The sequence below is a fragment of the Miniopterus natalensis genome, chromosome 17 (genome assembly GCF_054644295.1).
Source record: "Miniopterus natalensis isolate mMinNat1 chromosome 17, mMinNat1.hap1, whole genome shotgun sequence".
Taxonomy (NCBI): domain Eukaryota; kingdom Metazoa; phylum Chordata; class Mammalia; order Chiroptera; family Miniopteridae; genus Miniopterus; species Miniopterus natalensis.
Window position 1 is genome coordinate 20,447,459 of NC_142097.1, and position 19,766 is coordinate 20,467,224.

Consider the following 19,766-nt stretch of genomic DNA (forward strand, 5'->3'; position numbering starts at 1 on the left):
ATAAGGTATCTATATACCTATATTTCACATTATTTTCTCCCAGATGAGGCTTTTTACCTTTTGAAAAGTATGAAGAACAATTTGATAGATTATTTTTTTTATGCTGAATTATTTTTTCTTTTTAGGTTGTTTTTTGTGCTTCTGCAAGATAGTCTTTCCTACTTTGACAAATATTTCTTATATTTTATGAGTTTTAAATTTTTAAATTTAGGCCTTTAACTCATCTGGATTTTTTATTTATTTATTTATTTTTAATATGTTTTTACTGACTTGAGAGAGAGGAAGGGAGAGAGAGAGATAGAAACATCAATGATTAATAACTTGCTATAACAGCTCATAGAACTCAGGGTAACACTTAACTTACATTTACCAGTGTATTATAATGGATATTAAAAAGGATATGAATAAAAAGTCAGATGAAGAGGTACATAGGTCCAGGAGGGTCCTGAGTGCAGGAGCTTCTGTCCAAGGAAGGTTGGAGCACACCACCCTCCTGTCACATAGATATGTTCACCAACCTGGAAGCTCTCTAAACGCTATAGTTTAGGAATTTTTATGGAGGCTTCATCATGTAGGCATGACTGATTAGTAACTCGATCTCCAGCCCCTCTCCCCTCCCTGGAGGAATCACACCTTGGTTCCTCTGGCAACCAGCCCCCATCCTGAAGCTATCTAGGGATCCATCAAGAGTCACCTCATTAGCATACAAAAAGACACTCTTATTAATTCCAGAGATACCAGGGTCTTAGAAGCTCTTACATCAGGAATTAAGAACTAAGACCAAATATTACAACAAAAAAATGTTGTAATATCCACCTCTTATCACCCTCTCAATTTTTACAGAGTGAAATGCTTCCTCTCTCTGATGGCCTACGGGCTAATAAATCCTGGTATAGATATGCTAATTAACTAAAGAAATTCTGCTTGAGGCTTGAGCAGCCCCCTTGTCAGAGTAATGACCGATTTTCAAAGATTCACAGGAGTCTCCATAACTGGACTCATACGGGGGGGAGGGTGTCAACCAACCAACCAGGAACTAAGGGACTGAGAAATTTTGTATTCTTCCTTGGATCCCTTTGGATGCCTACCCGTCTACAGGCTGCACCCACCCCTTGCCTCGCCCCTCCTCCCTTCCCTTAACAATAAAAGATGCCTGAATCCACTCTCATAAGATGGATTTGAGAGTTAGTTCTCCCTTCTCCTTGAGCTAGGCCATCTCGGTCAATTAAGCTTTCCTTACTCCAAAACTCTGATCTATTGAATATTATTACTCAGAAAATTACAAAAGTTTTATAAACTCTTGTGCCAGGAACTGGACAAAGACCAAATATATATCTTACTATATCATGATATCACACAAACAATAAAAGGTAAGGAGTTAAAACTCTCAGGGGAAAATATTTTCATTATTATTCCTTGGTTGTAAAAGTATTTCTTGTGTTCTTTATACCGATGAAATAATTTTTGAGACTGCTAAGACCAACAAATATAAGCTGCATTTATTATGTAAAAATTAAGAATGGCTCAGGCTATATATAATGGTAGTTGGATATAAAATGTGCTAAATCTCAGCTTCTAGAAGAGCTGATTTTTAACTCAATCACCCTCTGAGAGAAGACATACCAGCTCGCATGATTTCATCAACAAGGAGAATGTTCGCAGCAATCACTGTACTGAAGAAAAAGATGACAGGGTGAGTAAAACCTACCAACTCACTCTCATCTTTTTCCCCTAGCAATCTTCAGCTACTAAAGGTACTTTGTTTTTCAATGTTGGTGTGACATTTTATGAGATTATAAATACAAACATCCCCCTTGTATTATAATTTCAATTCTTTTGCTAATGAAGTAGAAAGCCTGATTGTATTTTCCAGCAAAATTAACCTCTTTTTTAAAAAAAATTATGTTTTTATTGATTTTAGAGAGAGAGGAAAGGAGAGGAAGAGAGATAGAAACATTGGTGAGAGAGAAACATCAATCAGCTGCTTTCTGCACCCTCCCTATGGGGGATAGCGCCTGCAACCCAGGCATGTGCCCTGGCTGGTAATCGAACCGTGACCACTTGGTACATGGGATGATGCTCAACCAACTGAGCCACACCGGCCAGGCAAATGGACCTTATTTTTAGCACATCATTTGATTTTCCCTACTATGCATATGGTACTATTACAGTAAAGTCCTTTCCTTCCCTTCCCCCTCAAATAAACAGTAAGATTAACACTTCCTATAACTTACATTGCTAGAATTAAAATGTTAGAGGGACTGAAAATTGACAAAAGCCAGTCTTAATAAGGAATACCATGCCTTTTCATACAGTTAACCATTTTTCCACTATAGGATGGCAAAAATAATAGAAAGTAATTGTTATCAATTATGTCCCCCAAAGTCTTTCCCTTTTATTAATACAAACTTACCAAGAGTGAAGAAGTTGTTTTTTCACACAATAATTATCCCAAATTCCTGCATCTGCTGCTACCATTGGCTCACCTGCAAAATAAAAAACTATTTTAATACTATAATGTTGATATATTAATATCTGTTGTATATTCTAACAATATTTAATATACCACCAAAACCAGAATTGTCAGTGTCACCAATGACCTACATGCTGTCAAATCCAATGGTCGATTCTCAGGCCTCATCTATCAGCAGCACTTAACACACATAATCATACCCTCCTGACTATTCTTCCATCACTTGTCTTCCAGGACAGCACACTCACCTGGTGTTTTCTCTTGCACTAGTGGCTCCTGTTCTGTCTTCCTCTCCCTCCTCGAGCTCTTACTGTTGAAGTACCTAAAGGCTCAGTCCGGGATTCTTCTCTTCTCTCTATGCTCACTCTAGGTGATCTAATCCAGTCTCCTGGATTTAAACCATATACACTCTGATGACTCTCAAGCTTTTATCTCCAACCCAGACCTCTTTCTTGAGCTCCAGACTCATACACTCAACTATCTATTTTAGATACTTCACACTTACCTTTGCCAAAGCTCAATGCTGATCACCACCACCCCCACTACAACCTGCTCTGCCTAGTCTTCTCCAATGGCAATTCCACACGTCTAGTTGTTCAGTTAATTCCTCTGCACAGAGTAGCCAGTGATCCTTTTAAACATAATTAGACCATGTCACAGCTCTGCTCAAAATTGCTCCCTATTCCACTACAGTTAAAGTCAGAGTCCTTAGACTGACCCATATGCCCCTACATAATCTGACCTTCCACCACCTCCCTCACTTCCTTCCTCCTCCTCAAAAATATCAGACAGTGATTTTCCACTGGCCATTCCCTCTGCCTAGGATACTCTTTCCCCAGTGTCCCACATGGCTAACTTCCTCACTTCTTTTTTTTCAATAGATGTATTCTCAATGAGGCCTACCCTGATCATCCTCTTTAAATTGAAACCCCTTCCCCACCCTCCTGTGCTAGCATTCACAATCATCCTTATACTGTTTTTCTACTTTTTCACAGAATTTATTACTTTTAAAAATAACTTATTTATTAAGGTTATTTTTTACTGTCCATCCTTCCCCACTACAACATAAGCTCACAAGGACAGAGATTTTTATGTTTTGTTTTGTGTGAATCCCAAGAGTCAAATTAACAAGCACTCAGTGACTATTTTTTAAATGAATGGATTACTTTAAGAAGTTCAAAGGTAAACTAAAAGGCTCCTAAAATTTAAATATTAAAATCACTCAAACCTCCACCCCCTTAACTATAACTTCTGGATTACTATAATATAACCTCTTTCTTTATTAGGCAGCTAATTTTTCTTCACTTACTTACCTGTATTCAAATCAATGCCAATAGGTTGTTTTGATTCTAAATGCTCCGCCTGAACTTTTACTAGTGTTTCCTGTGGGTCATAACCAGAATTCTGAGCAAGAACCTTGAGAAATAAAAATAATAATAAATACATGTGCGAAATACCTTCATATATATGTGAATATCAAATATAAAAAATAAAGCACTGCTCTCTAGTCTTGTGAAAACATATTCATGGTATAGTAATCATCTCCTTTTGAGGAATTTCATTCTTAATCTAAATCAAATGATTATTTTGTGTATCTAGCATTTTTTATATTTACTTAAACATTTTCCCTATGTACAGCACACTAAATTCTAAGGAGAGTATTAAGAGTTCCCCCACCCCACCCCACTAAATAAATTTCCCTCCTCCCAAAAGATTTTAAAAACAAAAGCATGAAAGGAAGTAGAATGGTATTCTTGTTTCCTCTAGCCACACATCTTCCCATTTTTCCTGGGCACTTGCAAAAGGAAACCTGCATATTTGCAGCATCTTTGTGCCCCTCATCAACATGAGGAAAGTCATGACCTGTGGCAACAGGGATGGAGATACCTGCATTCCAACCCAGGTCTATTTGCAAGTGGTTCCAAACCAACAGCTAATGAGTGAAAAGGTAAGACTAATATATACTAGGTTTACCAGTTTGTGTCAACTATAGGATCATTACTTACTGACTTTGCTTCTCTGGGGAAAGAAAAACAGATTTCTGATTCATAAAGATTCCACAAATTATGAATAACTTTAAAGCAATTATCAAAGAGACTTGGTTAGCATTGTTAGTAATGTTTTAATTCATGGTAATAGCATATTTGGAACAGTTTTTCTGTGATTTGAAGTAGTTCACAACCAGATTAAGGCAAAGGAAAAGGAATGGTAGTTCTCTGTCCTACTGATACATAAAAAAAATTTGGTTTCTCTCTTTTTCTAAGGAATTATAATGAAAATAGAATGCAAGCTAGTATTTGGGAGTGCTAAACAGCCTGAAGTTCTCACACAATTTAAAGTGATAATACTTTGGATATGACCAACAAAATAAAGGTCTACTCTAAAATCTAACTAAATCTTAAATTCTAAGCTTTTTCATTATGATTAGTTAATCAAGAAGCATTTTTGAAGTTACTTCAACTTTTGGAACTCAGAGAATAAAGCATGGGGGTAATTTGACTATTTCATTAAACTCCTACAAGGATCCTGAGGTGTTATTCCAAAAATTTCCCTGCTTTGGCTATAAAATATCTAAGACAACACTGTGTGAGGAAATGCAAATAAATGTCTTGCACTCTGCTAACTGTGAGATAGTATTGGCAATTTATAATTAAACACCTTATGTCTAACCAGTTATTCTGTGGCCATTACAATAGCTTTACCTTAGGAATGATGAGTAAGGCATCAGCAAAAGCTTGGACTCCAAGACGAGCTCTTCCTTTTATACTGTGCTTGTACATAATAAGAGCTTCAGCTATTGCGACTTCAACTGCACCTGCTCCTGGAACCACACACCCTATTGGAGGGGAAAAAATGATTGACGAGACACGCTGTACACAAAAAACAGAGAAAAAACCAACTAACTATTCAAGTGTGTTCTATCATCTTGTCTACATCTAAAGTATACTTAACTATATACAGAAATAAAATAGCTGCACAGCTCAGTGATTACTCAGATGTTTTGTGAAGCATCCTGAAGTTATACATCATTAAATAATTAAGCATGGTACAGACAACTGGCTACAAATAGCTTATTTCATTGTTTTCCTGGCAAATAAAAGTAGACACCTCTTCCACCTTCAACTTACTCCTTTATGACTACATTTAAAATGCAGTTATTTGTAACTTGTAGTGGCAAGTAACTAAATGTAGTATCTGATTTGGTAATTTTTTACATACACTGCTGGTGGTAATGTAAAATGGTACCTGGCAAACAGGTTGACAGTTTCTAAAAAGTTAAGCATATGCCTTCCATAACCATTGCATTTCTAGGCATTTACCCAAGAGAAATGAGAGCATATGTCCATACAAAGACTTGTATACAAGTGTTCATAGTAGCTTTATTTGTAATAGCCAAGAACTGTAAATAACCAAATGTTCATCAACAGATGAATGCATTATTCCATTCACATGAAATTCTAGAAAATGCAAACTAATCTGTAGCAACAGAAAGAAGACTGGTGGTCAACTGAGGATAGGGTGATAGGGGAGAGCCAGAGGGGAGGAATTACCAAGAAGCAACGAGGTTCACTTTTTAGAATGGTAGATATGTTCATTATCTTGACTGAGGGGATAGTTTTATGGGTGTACACTTTTTTTTTTTAATATATTTTTATTGCCCGGCCAGGCGTGGCTCAGCGGTTGAGCGTCAACCTAGGATCCAGGAAATCGGGGTTCGATTCCCGGTCAGGGCACATGCCCGGGTTGCAGGCTGCAGCCAATCAATGACTCTCTCATCATTGATGTTTCTGTCTGTCTCTCCCTCTCCTTTCCTCTCTCTGAAATCAATAAAGATATATTTTTTTAAAAATATATATATATATATATATATTTTTTTATTCATCTCAGAGAGAGGAAGGGAGGGATAGAAACATCAATGATGAAAATCATCGATTGGCTGCTTCCTGCATGCCCCCGGCTGGGGACCAAGCCTGCAACCTGGGCATGTGCCCTGACAGGGAATAGAACCATGATCTCCTGGATCCTAGGTTGATGCTCAACCGCTACGCGACACTGGCCGGGCTATGGGTATACACTTTAAATATATGTGGTTATTACATGTCAATTATGCTCAATAAGATTATTTATTAAAAACTAAGCATTTGACGGCATTTAAAAAAATAGTCAATTCATTTTTCTGTGTTTCCTAAATCCTAAGAATCGGGTTGAACTACTAAAGGCTACATAGGCATGTATGTTTATCTTGTTGTGAAAACGCTGCTAGCTTTTATCAAAAGTGACTACAAAAAAGAGTGACCTAAGAGAAAGCCTATTATTTTTTCAACATAGGAACTGAATGAAACCTATATAACTAATTGTAGCTTTTTATATCCTGGCAGCTTAAATATTCATAGTGATTATTATATTTGCTATAGCATTTACATTCTTTTTTCCTAGATTCTAATTTTCCATTTCAGCTTTCATTTGACCATTATTTCACATCTATGTTTTTGCTTATCAGATAAATCTGGCCTATTGTTTATAAGGTTTATTACTCTATTTTTACATATATAATTCACATTCCATAAAATTCAGCATTTTAAAGTTATACTTTTTAGAAGTTTTTGGTATATTCACATGGTTGTGCAACCATCACCCCTAGCTAATTCCAGAACATTTAAAAAAACAACAATACCCTATACCCTTTAGCAATCATTCTCTATTTCCCACTTCCCCAGCCCTGAGCCACCACTAATCTACTTTTTGTCTATATGGCTTTGTCTTTCCTGGATATTTCATATAAATGGAATCACATAATACATAGCCTTTGTGTCTAAACTCTTTTATTTAGCATAATGTTTTCAAGGTCATCGTGTTGTGCCATATATCAGTGTTTATTACTTTTTGAGGTCAAATAATACTCCATTGTATGGATATCCAAATTTTGTTTATCCATTCATTAGCTAATGGATATTTGGATTGATTCCACTATTTGGTTATTATAAATAATGCTGCTGTGAACATTCGTGTACAAGTTTTTTGTGTGGACATATATTTTCAAATCTCTTGTGTATATACCTAAGAGTTGATTTGCTGGTTCATACAGTAACTCTATATTTAACTTTTTGAGGAACTGCCTAACTGTTTTCCAACAGTTCCCACCAGCAACTGTATATATGACGGTTCTAGCATTTATTATTGTCCGGCTCTTTGACTGTAGCCATCCTAACATGAAATGGCATCTCTTTGCGGCTTTGATTTTCTTTTCCCTAATGACTAATGATGTGGAGCATCTTTTCATGTGCTTATTATTCTATTTTAAGCATGTATGTTTTTATTGAATTACCTATCCTAACTCCTTTCAGAAGGAAGCTCATTATAAATTATCAATAAGTAATAAATGCTAATATTTTGTCCTAATCTTTCTTTAATTTTTTCAATTACAGTTTACATTCAGTATTATTTTGTATTAGTTTCAGGTGTTCAGCATAGTGGTTAGACAACCATATACTTTACACTGTACCTGATTTAACAGAATGCATTCTAAGCAGTAAAAGCTTCTTTATGGTTTTAAAAATAAAAAATGATATTACAGCATTAAATTAAGTGCTTTTTCATTTCATAAACAGAAGATAATTAAAAGGACAGCATACTATTAAGAATATTCCAAAGGGATAAACCTTCACAATCCAAACTATAAATTGTCCAAAGTAAAATGAGAGAATAGTTATCATTAATACCTTTTAAAATATTACACATACCATGATATATTTATTACCACTTTAAAAATATGAGAGATTCATATCCATCACAAAAAAGAACTTACCATCTTCAATGGCATTTTTGATGGCACGAAGTCCATCCCTTACAGCATCCTTGATTTGTGTGAGAGTATGCTTATTTGGTCCCTTAACCAACAAGGTGACAGAGCGAGGGTTTACACAGTCCTCAACAAAAGTGAACTTTTCTTCACCCTAAAGGATAATACAAGAAGATATAACTTTATTATGTAATGTCATTATGTCAATCTTCATATGAATTTTTCATGTCAAGTATAAGTAAATATATGTTAAAAGCAATTAAGTTATATTTGAACTCTTAACAAACAGGTAAATAAATTGTAAAATCTATCCTGTGGATTATTCAGACTTCAAAATGTAAAACCTGAATTAAAATGTTTAGTATTAAGGAAAAAAAAAGGTAGTTTACTGTTCACTTTATAACCAGTGCCCCAGGAAATACTCACTAATGCATATTCATATACAAGACCAGCATGTCCCAAGCAATCTACACTGAGGTCTTCAAGAGAATTCACAGCTATTCCACCACAAGCAAGAGTGAGTCTGAAATTACATATACGTCAACACAGCTTTGGTTATGGAAAACATAAAGACTAATTTCTTAAAGGTGAAGAGATATCTAACATGGAACACTGCACTGTCACTGTATTATACTGCTTGTAAAACCTGTTTTAAGAAGATAAAAACCTTTCTTGTACTTCAACAAAGTTCTGAGGTAAGTTAATCTTGATTTTTGACAGTTCCATTATTTACTGAAATTAAAAACAAAATTTGAAATTCATATGCTACTATTTTGCTCAACAATGTTTACATATAAACTAAAAGGAATACACATGGGATAATTTCAGTCTAATCTGTTAATAAACTTAGAACACCTAATTATCTGCAAGCTTACTGCAAGCTTACCTTTCCATATTTCTTCTCTTTGCTCTGCGAAGAGCTACTATGCCATGTTTTGCAAGCGCATCTAAGGAAAATGGATCGATTCCCTATAATCAAATTAGCACAAAAGTTACAAGCATGTTTTAAGCCAATAGTCTTAAAACTTTTTGATCTCAGCACTGCTTCACACTCTTAAAAGCTATTAAGAGCCAAAAGTGCTTTTTGTTTGTGAGCTGTATAATATTTATCATTCATTAAAACTGAGAAATTTTTTAAATATTTATTAATCCATTTAATATAAATAAGAAACCCATCTATGTTAACATAAAAAATAATTTCTTAATGAAAATTTACTAGTTTCCTAAACAAACAAAAAAATACAGTTGAGGGTGTGGCACTGTTTTATACTTTTGCAAATCTACTATCTGTCTTGTATGTTTTTGTGGGGGGGGGTTGTTGTTTTTTAAGAGTGGAAGGGAAGGGGGTGGAGAGAGAGAGAGAGAGAGAGAAACATCGATGTGAGAAACATCAATAGGTTGCCTCTCACACACAGCCTACCTGGGATGGAGCCCAAAACCTGGGCATGTGCCCTGACCAAGGATCAAACAGGCAAACTTTCAGTGCATGGGACGACACTCAACCAATTGAGCCATACTGGCCAGGGCTTTAATGTCTGTCTTAATAGAAGACAGCTGAATTTTCACATCTGCTTCTGCATTTGATTTGGTGCAATATGTTGTTTTGTCTAAAGTATAAGAAGAAAACCTGGCCTCACAGATATATCTATTGGAAAAAGGAGGAATATTTTAACAGCCTTTTCAGATAAATGTGGGTATTCTTCTTTGATGCTATACCAAAACTCAACAAGTGGTTAATTTCAATGTGGAATATGGAAACATATCAATGAACTTACCATACTCTCTCACATTAAAATCCATTTGTCTATCCTATACTTTGAACTGATTATTAGGCATTTAGAAAATATTGGCTCACTAAGCTAGGCAGAGCTTCCAAATGTTGACACATTCATGGTTATACAATATCAAAAATATCACCTTTGCTAATATCATCACTAATATTATCAGAAAAGTCTTTTAAATATTGGAAATCTGTAAAGCTCACAGGGGCTCCTACAGGTTTTCCAAAATTCTAATTTTTATTTGAAGTCTCCAATGTTATCACCGGTAACAAATACTGTCAGTTGTTTTCCTTCAAGTGACAGGATTGCTGCATTCATTTTTGAGAAAATAATACCAAATACCCATGTTTAAATAAAGGCAGTTTGTCTGTCATTCTTTCAAGTAAAAATGGCATTGTATGAAACTCAATTACACAAGGGCTTTCCTTCAATGCAATCATACTTTGATATGCCACAAAAGTGTTTTGTGCATAATTCATATTTTATCACACAGAATTATTTAAGGATCAAAATTCAATAAAATTAATAAGTTTTACTACTTCATCAAGACATTCTTAAATGAACTTTTTTTTGAACTGCCAGTGTGTGGTGGTATGTCAACAGAGTACGATGACTACTAGTATAGTTTGGTGCTACTGCTTCGATTTGTGCTAAGGCACCAGCAGTTTTGCCTACCTTTGTTTTTGCATCATTGCAAATTTCAACACAATATAAAAAGATTATTAATATTATGAAAATAGTTTTGTCCTCATGAACTCCCTGAAATGGTCTTAAGGACTCCTACAAGTCCACAAACCACACTTTGAGAAGCACTGAAGAAATTTACAAATATTTAAAATCTAAACATTTTTTTCTCACCTTTTGATTAATGACAACAAATCCTCTGTTGGACTGAGCACAGACTTTGTCTTTCAGGTCTATTATTTTTTGTACTCTATCATCAATAAATTTTCTTTCAGCTTTTACCAATTGCTCTTTTTCTTGGGCAGTCTTATAAAAGAAACCAGAGCTCACCTCTCTAAAAGATTAATAAAAAAAAGCTAGTAAAGGCAGTGGGGGAAAGAGAAAAAGGTAGGAGTTTATACTAAACAGTGGGAGGGAAGAGATTAAAAAACACTTTTAGAAAAAACAATTTCATAAGATTATAAAGAGTAAATGACATACATACGTTTTTTCATATTCCAGTGATACATTGCAAGTAAGGATAAATGCATTTTCTACTCGCTTCTTCATTTCTGGATGACGGGCACCATGATCCAAAACTAATCCCTTGATCAACCTATTAAAAATATATAATGTTTCTTTCTTTGAATGTATACTGTACCCATGACAAAACGTTTAAAATGAGTTAAGTCCCAAATCAACCAGATGCTACACACTCAGCACATACATATCCAGGCCATGTTAGTTTCAGGGCCCCTCTTACCTCTCTGGCCTCATCACCTCCTACTACTTCTTCCTCTGATTCTACTCTAGGCACAAAAGAACATCCCAGCACATTTCTACCTCAGGGCCTTTTTAGCTATTATTTCCTCTGCTTAGAACACTTTTATTCCAGATATTCATATGACCTATTTCTTCAGAGACCTCCTTAGTTCTCTAATTTAGTTTCATGTTGCTCTAAAATCACACACACGCTCACACACACTGTTACTCTAAACTCTTCATAGAATTTATTATCACTTATTTGTTTACTACCTCCAACTAGAAATGTAAGCTTTTTGAAAAAGAAATTGTTTTGTTTACTTTTCATTCTTAGCATCTAAAACAGTGACTGGCTCTGGTAAGTATCCAATTAACATATGTTGAATGAATAACCCATAAAATTAATGGAAAACTATCTGAAGGTAACCAAATAATCTAGAATCTATGTATTGCCAACATTTATGTAATTTACTTTGTATCTGTTTCTGATTTGTGCTTCATCTCCATGATTTCTACCATGAAGAGATCAATAGGAAAACTCGGTCTTCTAATAGCCGAAACAGAATCCACCACAGCCTGAAAGAGAAGTGAATAAGAATAGTAAATTATTTGGTCTACTAAAGAAAACCACTGGTCCAAGTAATCTATCACCAGACTAAGCAGGCAAAGAGTTTCAGGCTCCAAGACATAGGTCAAGACCAAAAAGTGCCAGTTGGTCATGGACACTAATAATTACAGCCTAAAGGGACTTCAGAGATCATCAGGTCCAAACCCTTTATTTACAGATAAGGAAACTAAGACAAAACTTTAAGTAAAGTTACCATCTTGCCCAGCTGACATGGCTCAGTGGTTCGGCATCAACCCATGAACCAAGAGGTCACCGGCTCAATTCTCAGACAGGGCACATGCCCAGGTTTTGGGCTCAATCCCCAGTAGGGGTCCTGCAGGAGGCAGTCAACCTATCTCTCTATCCCTCTCCCATCCTCTCTCTCAAAAATCAATAAAAACATATTTTTTAAAAAAAAGAAGTTACGATCTTAAAACAAGGTCTAAATGATAGTAGCAATGGTAGTAGCAGGGCCAGGACTAGAATTCAGGTCTCTGGAACTGCCAAGCCACTGTTCTTTCTACTGTAAAAATACTGCTCAAACCTTTCCACCAAAGGATACCTTAATAAAAAAGAAGGAAATCTGCCCAGCTGCGTGTGGCTCAGGAGTTGAGTGTCCACCTTGGATCCAGGAGATTGCAGTTCAATTCCTGGTCAGGGCACATACCCCGGTTGCAGGCTCAATCCCCAGTCGAGGGCGTGCAGGAGGCAGCCAATCAATGACGACTCTCTCATCACTGATGCTACTCCCTCCCTCCCTCCCTCTCTCTCTCTCTCTCTCTCCCCCCCTTCCTCTCTCTGACATAAATAGATATATGTTTAAAAAAAAAAAGGAAATCTAACATAAGAGTAGAGCTCAAATTTGCTGGCTAAAACAGTATGAAATTTTTAAGTCTTATGTTTTATCATGAAAACTCTCCATGTCATGCCATTATACATACACGTTTGTTTTAATATGAAAATAATGCTCTTCCCTAAAAATTGTAAAGTAAAATTGACACTCCAGAAAGATGTGTTTCATTTATTCTGCCAAATATCCCCAGGGATATGCAATTTGAAAAGTATAGCCCAATACACCCTATTGCTTAGCTCAGAAAGTAATATAAAAATGACTATAGAAATAAAGTGCTACAGTATAACCATCCTAAAATATAAATAAAGCAAAAAAACCCACAAAATATCTTAGAAAAGATTATTTGATGTAACATAATATTTGGTTTTAGAGCCTAACTGGGAATGACAAAAAATACTGGATAGTGAGAGTATCAGTGTTTCTATAACTCCAAAAGGGAATGAAGGCCCTAACCAGAGAGCATGAAGATCCTGAGCCACTTGATATATGTATTCCAACAGCAGAAAATACAGCAGAACCTGGCCAGGATTGGCTCAGCAGCTGAGCATAGACCTAGGATTCAGGAGATCACGGTTCAATTCCTGGTCAAGACACATGCCCAGGTTGTGGGTTCGATCCCGTCAGGGGTGTGCAGAAGGCAGCCGATCAATGACTGTCATCATTGATGTTTTGCTCTCTTGCTTTCTCACTCTCTCCCTCTCCCTTCCTCTCTCTAAAATCAATAAAGATATATTTTAAAAAGAAGAAGAAGAAAGAAAGAAAATACAGCAGAGTGTTTATTTGGACTCTGCTCAGTAAGAAATTCTCTGATATCCCAACTAGGTTTTCCTGTTGGTAAGGAGAATTGACCAGAAACAACTCAAGTGTTCCAGTCCATTTGGGATTTATATTTCTCAAAGTAAGTTAGTATGATAGCACTCTGACTTATAAGTCAATGTCTTGTAAATTTAGTTATGAACTTATCATTCCTGATACATTAATATATTTAAATTTCAGAAATTGCAACACTAAGGAGCAATGACATCACCAAACTACAGCCCCGATAAAAGGCTTCCCAAAATACCTAATCTTGTCCTTATATTACATACATTCTACCTTTAGAAGTAATCAAAACAAATTATGCATTTCCCAGATGCATTATCACATCAATCATGCTTCATTAAAGTTGCAACCTTGCCTGGCCAGGCGTGGCTCAGTGGTTGAGCGTCGGTCGACCTAGGATCCAGGCGATCGGGGGTTCGATTCCCGGTCAGGGCACATGCCCTGGTTGCGGGCTCGATCCCCAGTCCAGGGAGTGCAGGAGACAGACGACCAATGACTCTCTCATCATTAATGTTTCTACCTCTCTCTCTCTCCCTCTCCTTTCCTCTCTCTGAAATCAATAAAGATTTTTTTTTTTTAAAAAGTTGCAACCTTAACTACAAAGCACACTGCCAAAACAACTTCCCCATGTGTCACCTCAAGTACTAAATAAGGACCTGCAGGTCTAAGAGACCAGTACATCACCCCAGTCGCTTCCACAGGGGATGAGCCATAGGAAGCCTAGCACCTCCCAACTTTCAAGTTAACTTAAAAAAAGGCTTAATGTGATACTTTTTTTTTAATGTTTTCTTACTGATTTCAGAGCGACAAAGGGAGAGGGAGAGATAGAAACATCAATAATGAGAGAGAGTCACTGATCAGCTGCCTCCTGCACACCCCCTGTTGAGGATCGAGCCCACAACCCAGGCATGTGCCCTGACCAGAAATCAAACCGAGATCTCCTGGATCATAGGTTAATGCTCAAACGCTGAGCCAATGCCGACCGGGCTTAATGTAATACTTTGGGGGGAAAAATTATATAGACTGTTCTGACCAATTAAATCTAGTCAGTAAGCAAGTCTATAAATGTTTCTCTTCCATATCTTATTTTACATTCAAAAGAACCACATGCAATAGTTGATTACCTTATAGGAAAAAGAAAAATATCACCATGTGTCACACTATACTCTTTTCTAATGTAAAAAATTAATCACGTACCTCTATTAGCACATCAGCCAGTTCAGCATGAACTTTAGTTTGTAGAGATGTTCTAGCCACATCTAAGAGGATGTCTCTTTTCATCTCTTTTTTAATTTTAATTTCTTCCAAAACTTCAAGTGCTTTTTTCTTTGCAGCTTCAAATCCTTCAGCTATTATTCTAGGGTGCAGGCCCTATTAAAACAACATAAAACTCTAAATTATAAAGTAAGTCATCCAAAGTAAAAGTAACCATCCTCTCCTATTAACAGTAAAAAATATTACAAAAAGTAATATTACATCAATGCCACTAAATGTAAGTGCATGTATATAATTTATAAAAGTAATTTTTCGTGCTTCACATTTAAAACAATCTCAAACTTACAGAAAAATTCTAAGTCCAGTACAAAAAACTACAAAAGTCCTTTTTACTTCTGAAAATTATGACAGATTGTTTTCATGTGGTGTCTTTCTGAGTGGGCACAAAAGAAGACTTTTAATGCAGAGGAAAAGAATCAGCACTGGTTTGGAAAAAAGTGACAGACAAGATACCACCTTCATTAAATGTTCAAAGTTAACATCACAGTAATGGGACAAATAAGACATCATGTGCCTCATGATATGATGCATTAAGAACACTACAGCACTTCTATGGTATTACTGCCAAAAGTTTATAACCTGAGTCTAATCTGAGGAAACAGACAATCCAAATTGAGGGACTTTCTACAAAATAACTGGCCTGTACTCTAAAAATAACACTATTATGAAACACAAATGATGATTCAGGAACTATTTCAGCTTAAAGAAGACTAAAGAGACATGACTGCTGAATGTAATGCATGAATCTAGATTTTCTTCTGCTATATTGGGATAAGTGGTGAAATCTGAATAAAATTTGTATCAATGTGTCAATGTTAATAATATTTTCCTGTTTTTGATGACTATACTGGGTTATATAAGAGAATTCCGATTTTAAGAAATATACACTTAAGTATTTAGATCATCATATCTGCAACTTACTCTTATACCATTCAGAAAAAAACTATGCACATTATTACATATATAAACACACATATATTTATTTTTTTATCTGAAAGAGGGCAAATGTTAATCTTTGGAATATTCTTGCAACTTTTTTACAGGTCTGACATTATAACAAAATATTTTTTTAAAGAACAGTATTGTTTATTCTGAAAATACACAAACTTACTAAAGCTGGAACTAGGTCTAATTTAGCCCTTTCCTCCATTCCTTTACATCAGTCCTATAACAATTTCTAGAAGTTGACATTTATTGAGCATCTGTGTCAGGCACTATTCTAAAGAGCTTTACATGTATTATTTTAGTCCTCTGGATACTATGAAGCGGGAGTTATTATTCCTGTTTCACAGATGAGGAAATTGAAGAAATAATGTAGTTTGCCTTAGATCAGTAGGCAAATAAGGGGTAGAGTCAGGATTTAAACTCACAGGCCTGACTCCAGAGGCTGTTAATAACCATTTTCAAAACATTTTCCCTGTCTAGGACCTCACAATTCCTCACTCAGACTACTCTGAAAACCTCATTTTTTGACTCCCTTAAAACTGTCTATCAAATATTTAAAATGTAAATCTGACCATATCACTCATTAGTACGTTAATATGAATAGTATTCTTCTTGGTTAGTATACTATATGCCTTCAATGACCTTGCTCCCACCTACTTCGCCAGCCTATTCACTACTGTCCACAGCACTTTAAACTCCACCAACACCAAATTTCTTGTAGCTCTACACACATATTGTGTTGCTTCTCTTCTCTTGTGCCTTTGCTCATGTTAATTCTGCCTCAAATGCCATTCTCCTTACCTCTCACTCTTTTATCTGCCTCACTCCTTCTCATCCTAAAGATTTAGACCAGGCCTTATTTCCTCCAGAAAGTGCTTCCTAACTACCTCAGGCTAGTTTAGGACATCTCTCCCTCAGTGTTCATTATATCCTGTGCCTTGCTCTATCACTGTACTGCCACACAGTTCCATAATGATGTTAATGCCTGTCAGCATCTCCCCCTTCCCAAACTTCATTCTCTCTAATCAACCCTAATTCTGTTTAGGTATCCCTCTTCCTCCAGTGCTTCAGAGGAAGCTGACCCTATCCCTAGTTCAAGGGATGGATCCTGACTAGATTAAGTCAATTCCCTAAAAACTGTTACTGGTTTGGGATGACATACGACCAAAGTTGGCCCAATCACATACAGGAAGGACTTATATTCCACAGTTAGGTGAATGGTATTCTCTTGCCCTCTCCTACTGAGTGCTACTAAGGGAAGCAGGTAGGCCTGATTTCCTCTGACAGTCTTACAGTCAGGATGAAAATAAACCTTATGATGAAACAACATTATAAGTAGAAGGGCTAAGAGACAGAAAGAACCTGGGTGCTTGATAATGGACTGAAATTTTTAATCAACTGGCTCTGGAAGCCTGCCTTATCTCTCTCTATTCTGCTATGGGAGATAATTTCTTTATTGTTTAAGTGATTTTTAGTCAAGTTTCTACTGCTAACAGCCAAAAGCATCCTTATAAGTTGCAGGTACTGAATTAATAGATAATTCCCAATACTAAATGAAACACAAAAAAGTAATAATTTTAGTATTTTGACCAGGTTATGCTTTGCTGAAATGGTCCTTGAAAGAGAAGAAAATTCAAATACTTAATTAGAGAAGACAGATAAGTAATGCCAAGAAAAGAATACAGATTGAACAAAGGCACAGAGGTAGAAATGTCTGTAATGATTTCAGAGGCTAGTGAATGGAGGAGTCTGACTGGAGTAGACAGTTTATAAAAGGAAGGAAAACTAGAAAGGTAGGTATATTCACAATGTGGAAGACTTCAATAATTTTTCTTCAAAAGTAAAGCCTCTTCAATAAATGGTGTTGGGAAAACTGGAAAGTCACATGCAAGAGAATGAAACAAGACTGCTATTTGACACCATACACAAAAATTAATTCAAAATGGATTAAACACTTAAATATAAGATCCGAAACAATAAAACACATAGAAGAAAACATAGGTACTAAACTTAATAGGCCTTGGTCTCAGAGAGGCTTTTATGAACCTGACCTCAAAGGCAAGGGAAAAGCAAAAATAAATAAATGGGACTGCATCAAACTAAAAAGCTTCTACACAGAAAAGAAACCATCGACAAAACAAAAAGGCAACCAACTGAATGGGAGAAGACATTTGCAAAGAATACTCCGATAATTTTTTACCCAATTAAAAATGGGCAGAGGACCTGAACAGACACTTTTTCCAAGACATACAAATGGCCAACAAATATATGAAAAGATGCTCAACTTCTCTAGATATAAGGGAAATGGAAATCAAAATCACAATGAGATACTACCTCAGACCTATGAGAATGTTTATTATCAATAAGATAAGAAATAACAAATGTTGGAGAAGATGTGGAGAAAAAGGAACCCTCGTTCACTGCTGGTGGGAATGTAAATGGGTACAGCCACTATGGAAAGCAATATGGAGGTTCCTCAAAAAATTAAGAACAGATCTACCATATGACCCAGCAATTCCTCTTCTGTGTATCTACCCAAAAAAATTGAAAACATTTATTCATAAAGATATATGTACCCCTATGTTTACTGCAGCATTATTCACATGAAAACCTAAGTGTCCTTCGATGGATAACTGGATAAAGAAGATGTGGCACATATATACAGTGGAATACTACTTAGTCATAAGAAAGGACAAAATACTGCTATTTGCAACAACATGGATGGATCTTGAGAGTATCATGCTAAATAAGCAAAATAAGTCAGACAGAAGAGGACAAGAAGCATATAATTTCACTCATATGTGGGATATAAAACAGAAAGCAACAAACAAAACAAACTCATAGACACAGACAACAGTATAGTGGTTACCAGAGGGGAAGGGGGGGTGGAGATTGGCTGAAGAGGGTAAGGGGAGGAGGGAGGCCAAATATATGGTGACAGAGGAGACGAGACTTTGGGAGGTGAGCACACAATGCAACAGACAGATGATGTGCTATAGAATTGTATGTTTGAAACATATAATGTAATAACCAATGTCACCTCAATAAATTTAATTGTAAAAATAATTTTCTCCAGTTATTTTTTAAAACAACAATTTGGTTTCAACTTTATCAGAGATATTTCCTTTCTTTGCGCATTAGTCATGGGTACATGGCTAATATTTTACCTTTTTTAAATATCTTAAATTTTTCATTTAAAAAATATATATATAAATCCAATAAAAAGCCTTGTTTTGGGGAAAAAAGTTCATTATTTTCATTTATAATTAAATATATCTTCATAAATACAGGGTGTCCCAAAAAAATGTATACACAATTTGAATATAATTATAAAGGCAGTGTTTCTTAAAATCCGTTTCATTTTTTATTTAAAGCTATCATCTGTTAAAGTGTCTATACATTTTGGGAGGACATCCTATATTAACCTTAGCCCTCTAAAATTAAACCATTTTACTAATGTAAAAACAAACCCAAGTTTCCATTCAAAATAAAGTACCCCATGAATGTGAATTCTATGAAATTATAATACCTCAGAAATGTAACGATCAGCTTGTTTTAGTAACTCCCCAATAATTAGAACATTTGAAGTAGTACCATCTCCTGTAATGTCATCCTGGGCTGTTGCTACTTTTGCTATCAAGGAAGCTGTTGGGTGTTGAATTTGCTGGAAAAAGCAAACAACAGATTTAAAAAAAGAGAATGAAATCAAGAAATAGTCCACCAAAAACAATATAACCTAAGGGTCAGTGCTAAAATCAGTTCTACAAGTTCACAAGTTTTGTATT

At 35.7% G+C, this 19,766-nt stretch overlaps 1 protein-coding gene across 1 annotated transcript in view; it reads right to left on the reverse strand.

The window, feature by feature from the left end:
• Nucleotides 1-617: 617 nt before the first annotated feature.
• CCT6B (chaperonin containing TCP1 subunit 6B) overlaps nt 618-19,766 on the reverse strand; it is a 35,301-nt gene continuing 16,152 nt past the window's right edge. Inside the window, 13 exon segments of the mRNA XM_087826490.1 lie at nt 618-1,613; nt 1,616-1,673; nt 2,414-2,486; nt 3,787-3,889; nt 5,176-5,309; nt 8,280-8,427; nt 8,700-8,796; nt 9,160-9,242; nt 10,913-11,072; nt 11,223-11,333; nt 11,952-12,055; nt 14,959-15,132; nt 19,511-19,645. Of these exon segments, the coding sequence (XP_087682616.1) occupies nt 1,569-1,613; nt 1,616-1,673; nt 2,414-2,486; nt 3,787-3,889; nt 5,176-5,309; nt 8,280-8,427; nt 8,700-8,796; nt 9,160-9,242; nt 10,913-11,072; nt 11,223-11,333; nt 11,952-12,055; nt 14,959-15,132; nt 19,511-19,645 (1,425 nt within the window). The 3' untranslated portion in view covers nt 618-1,568.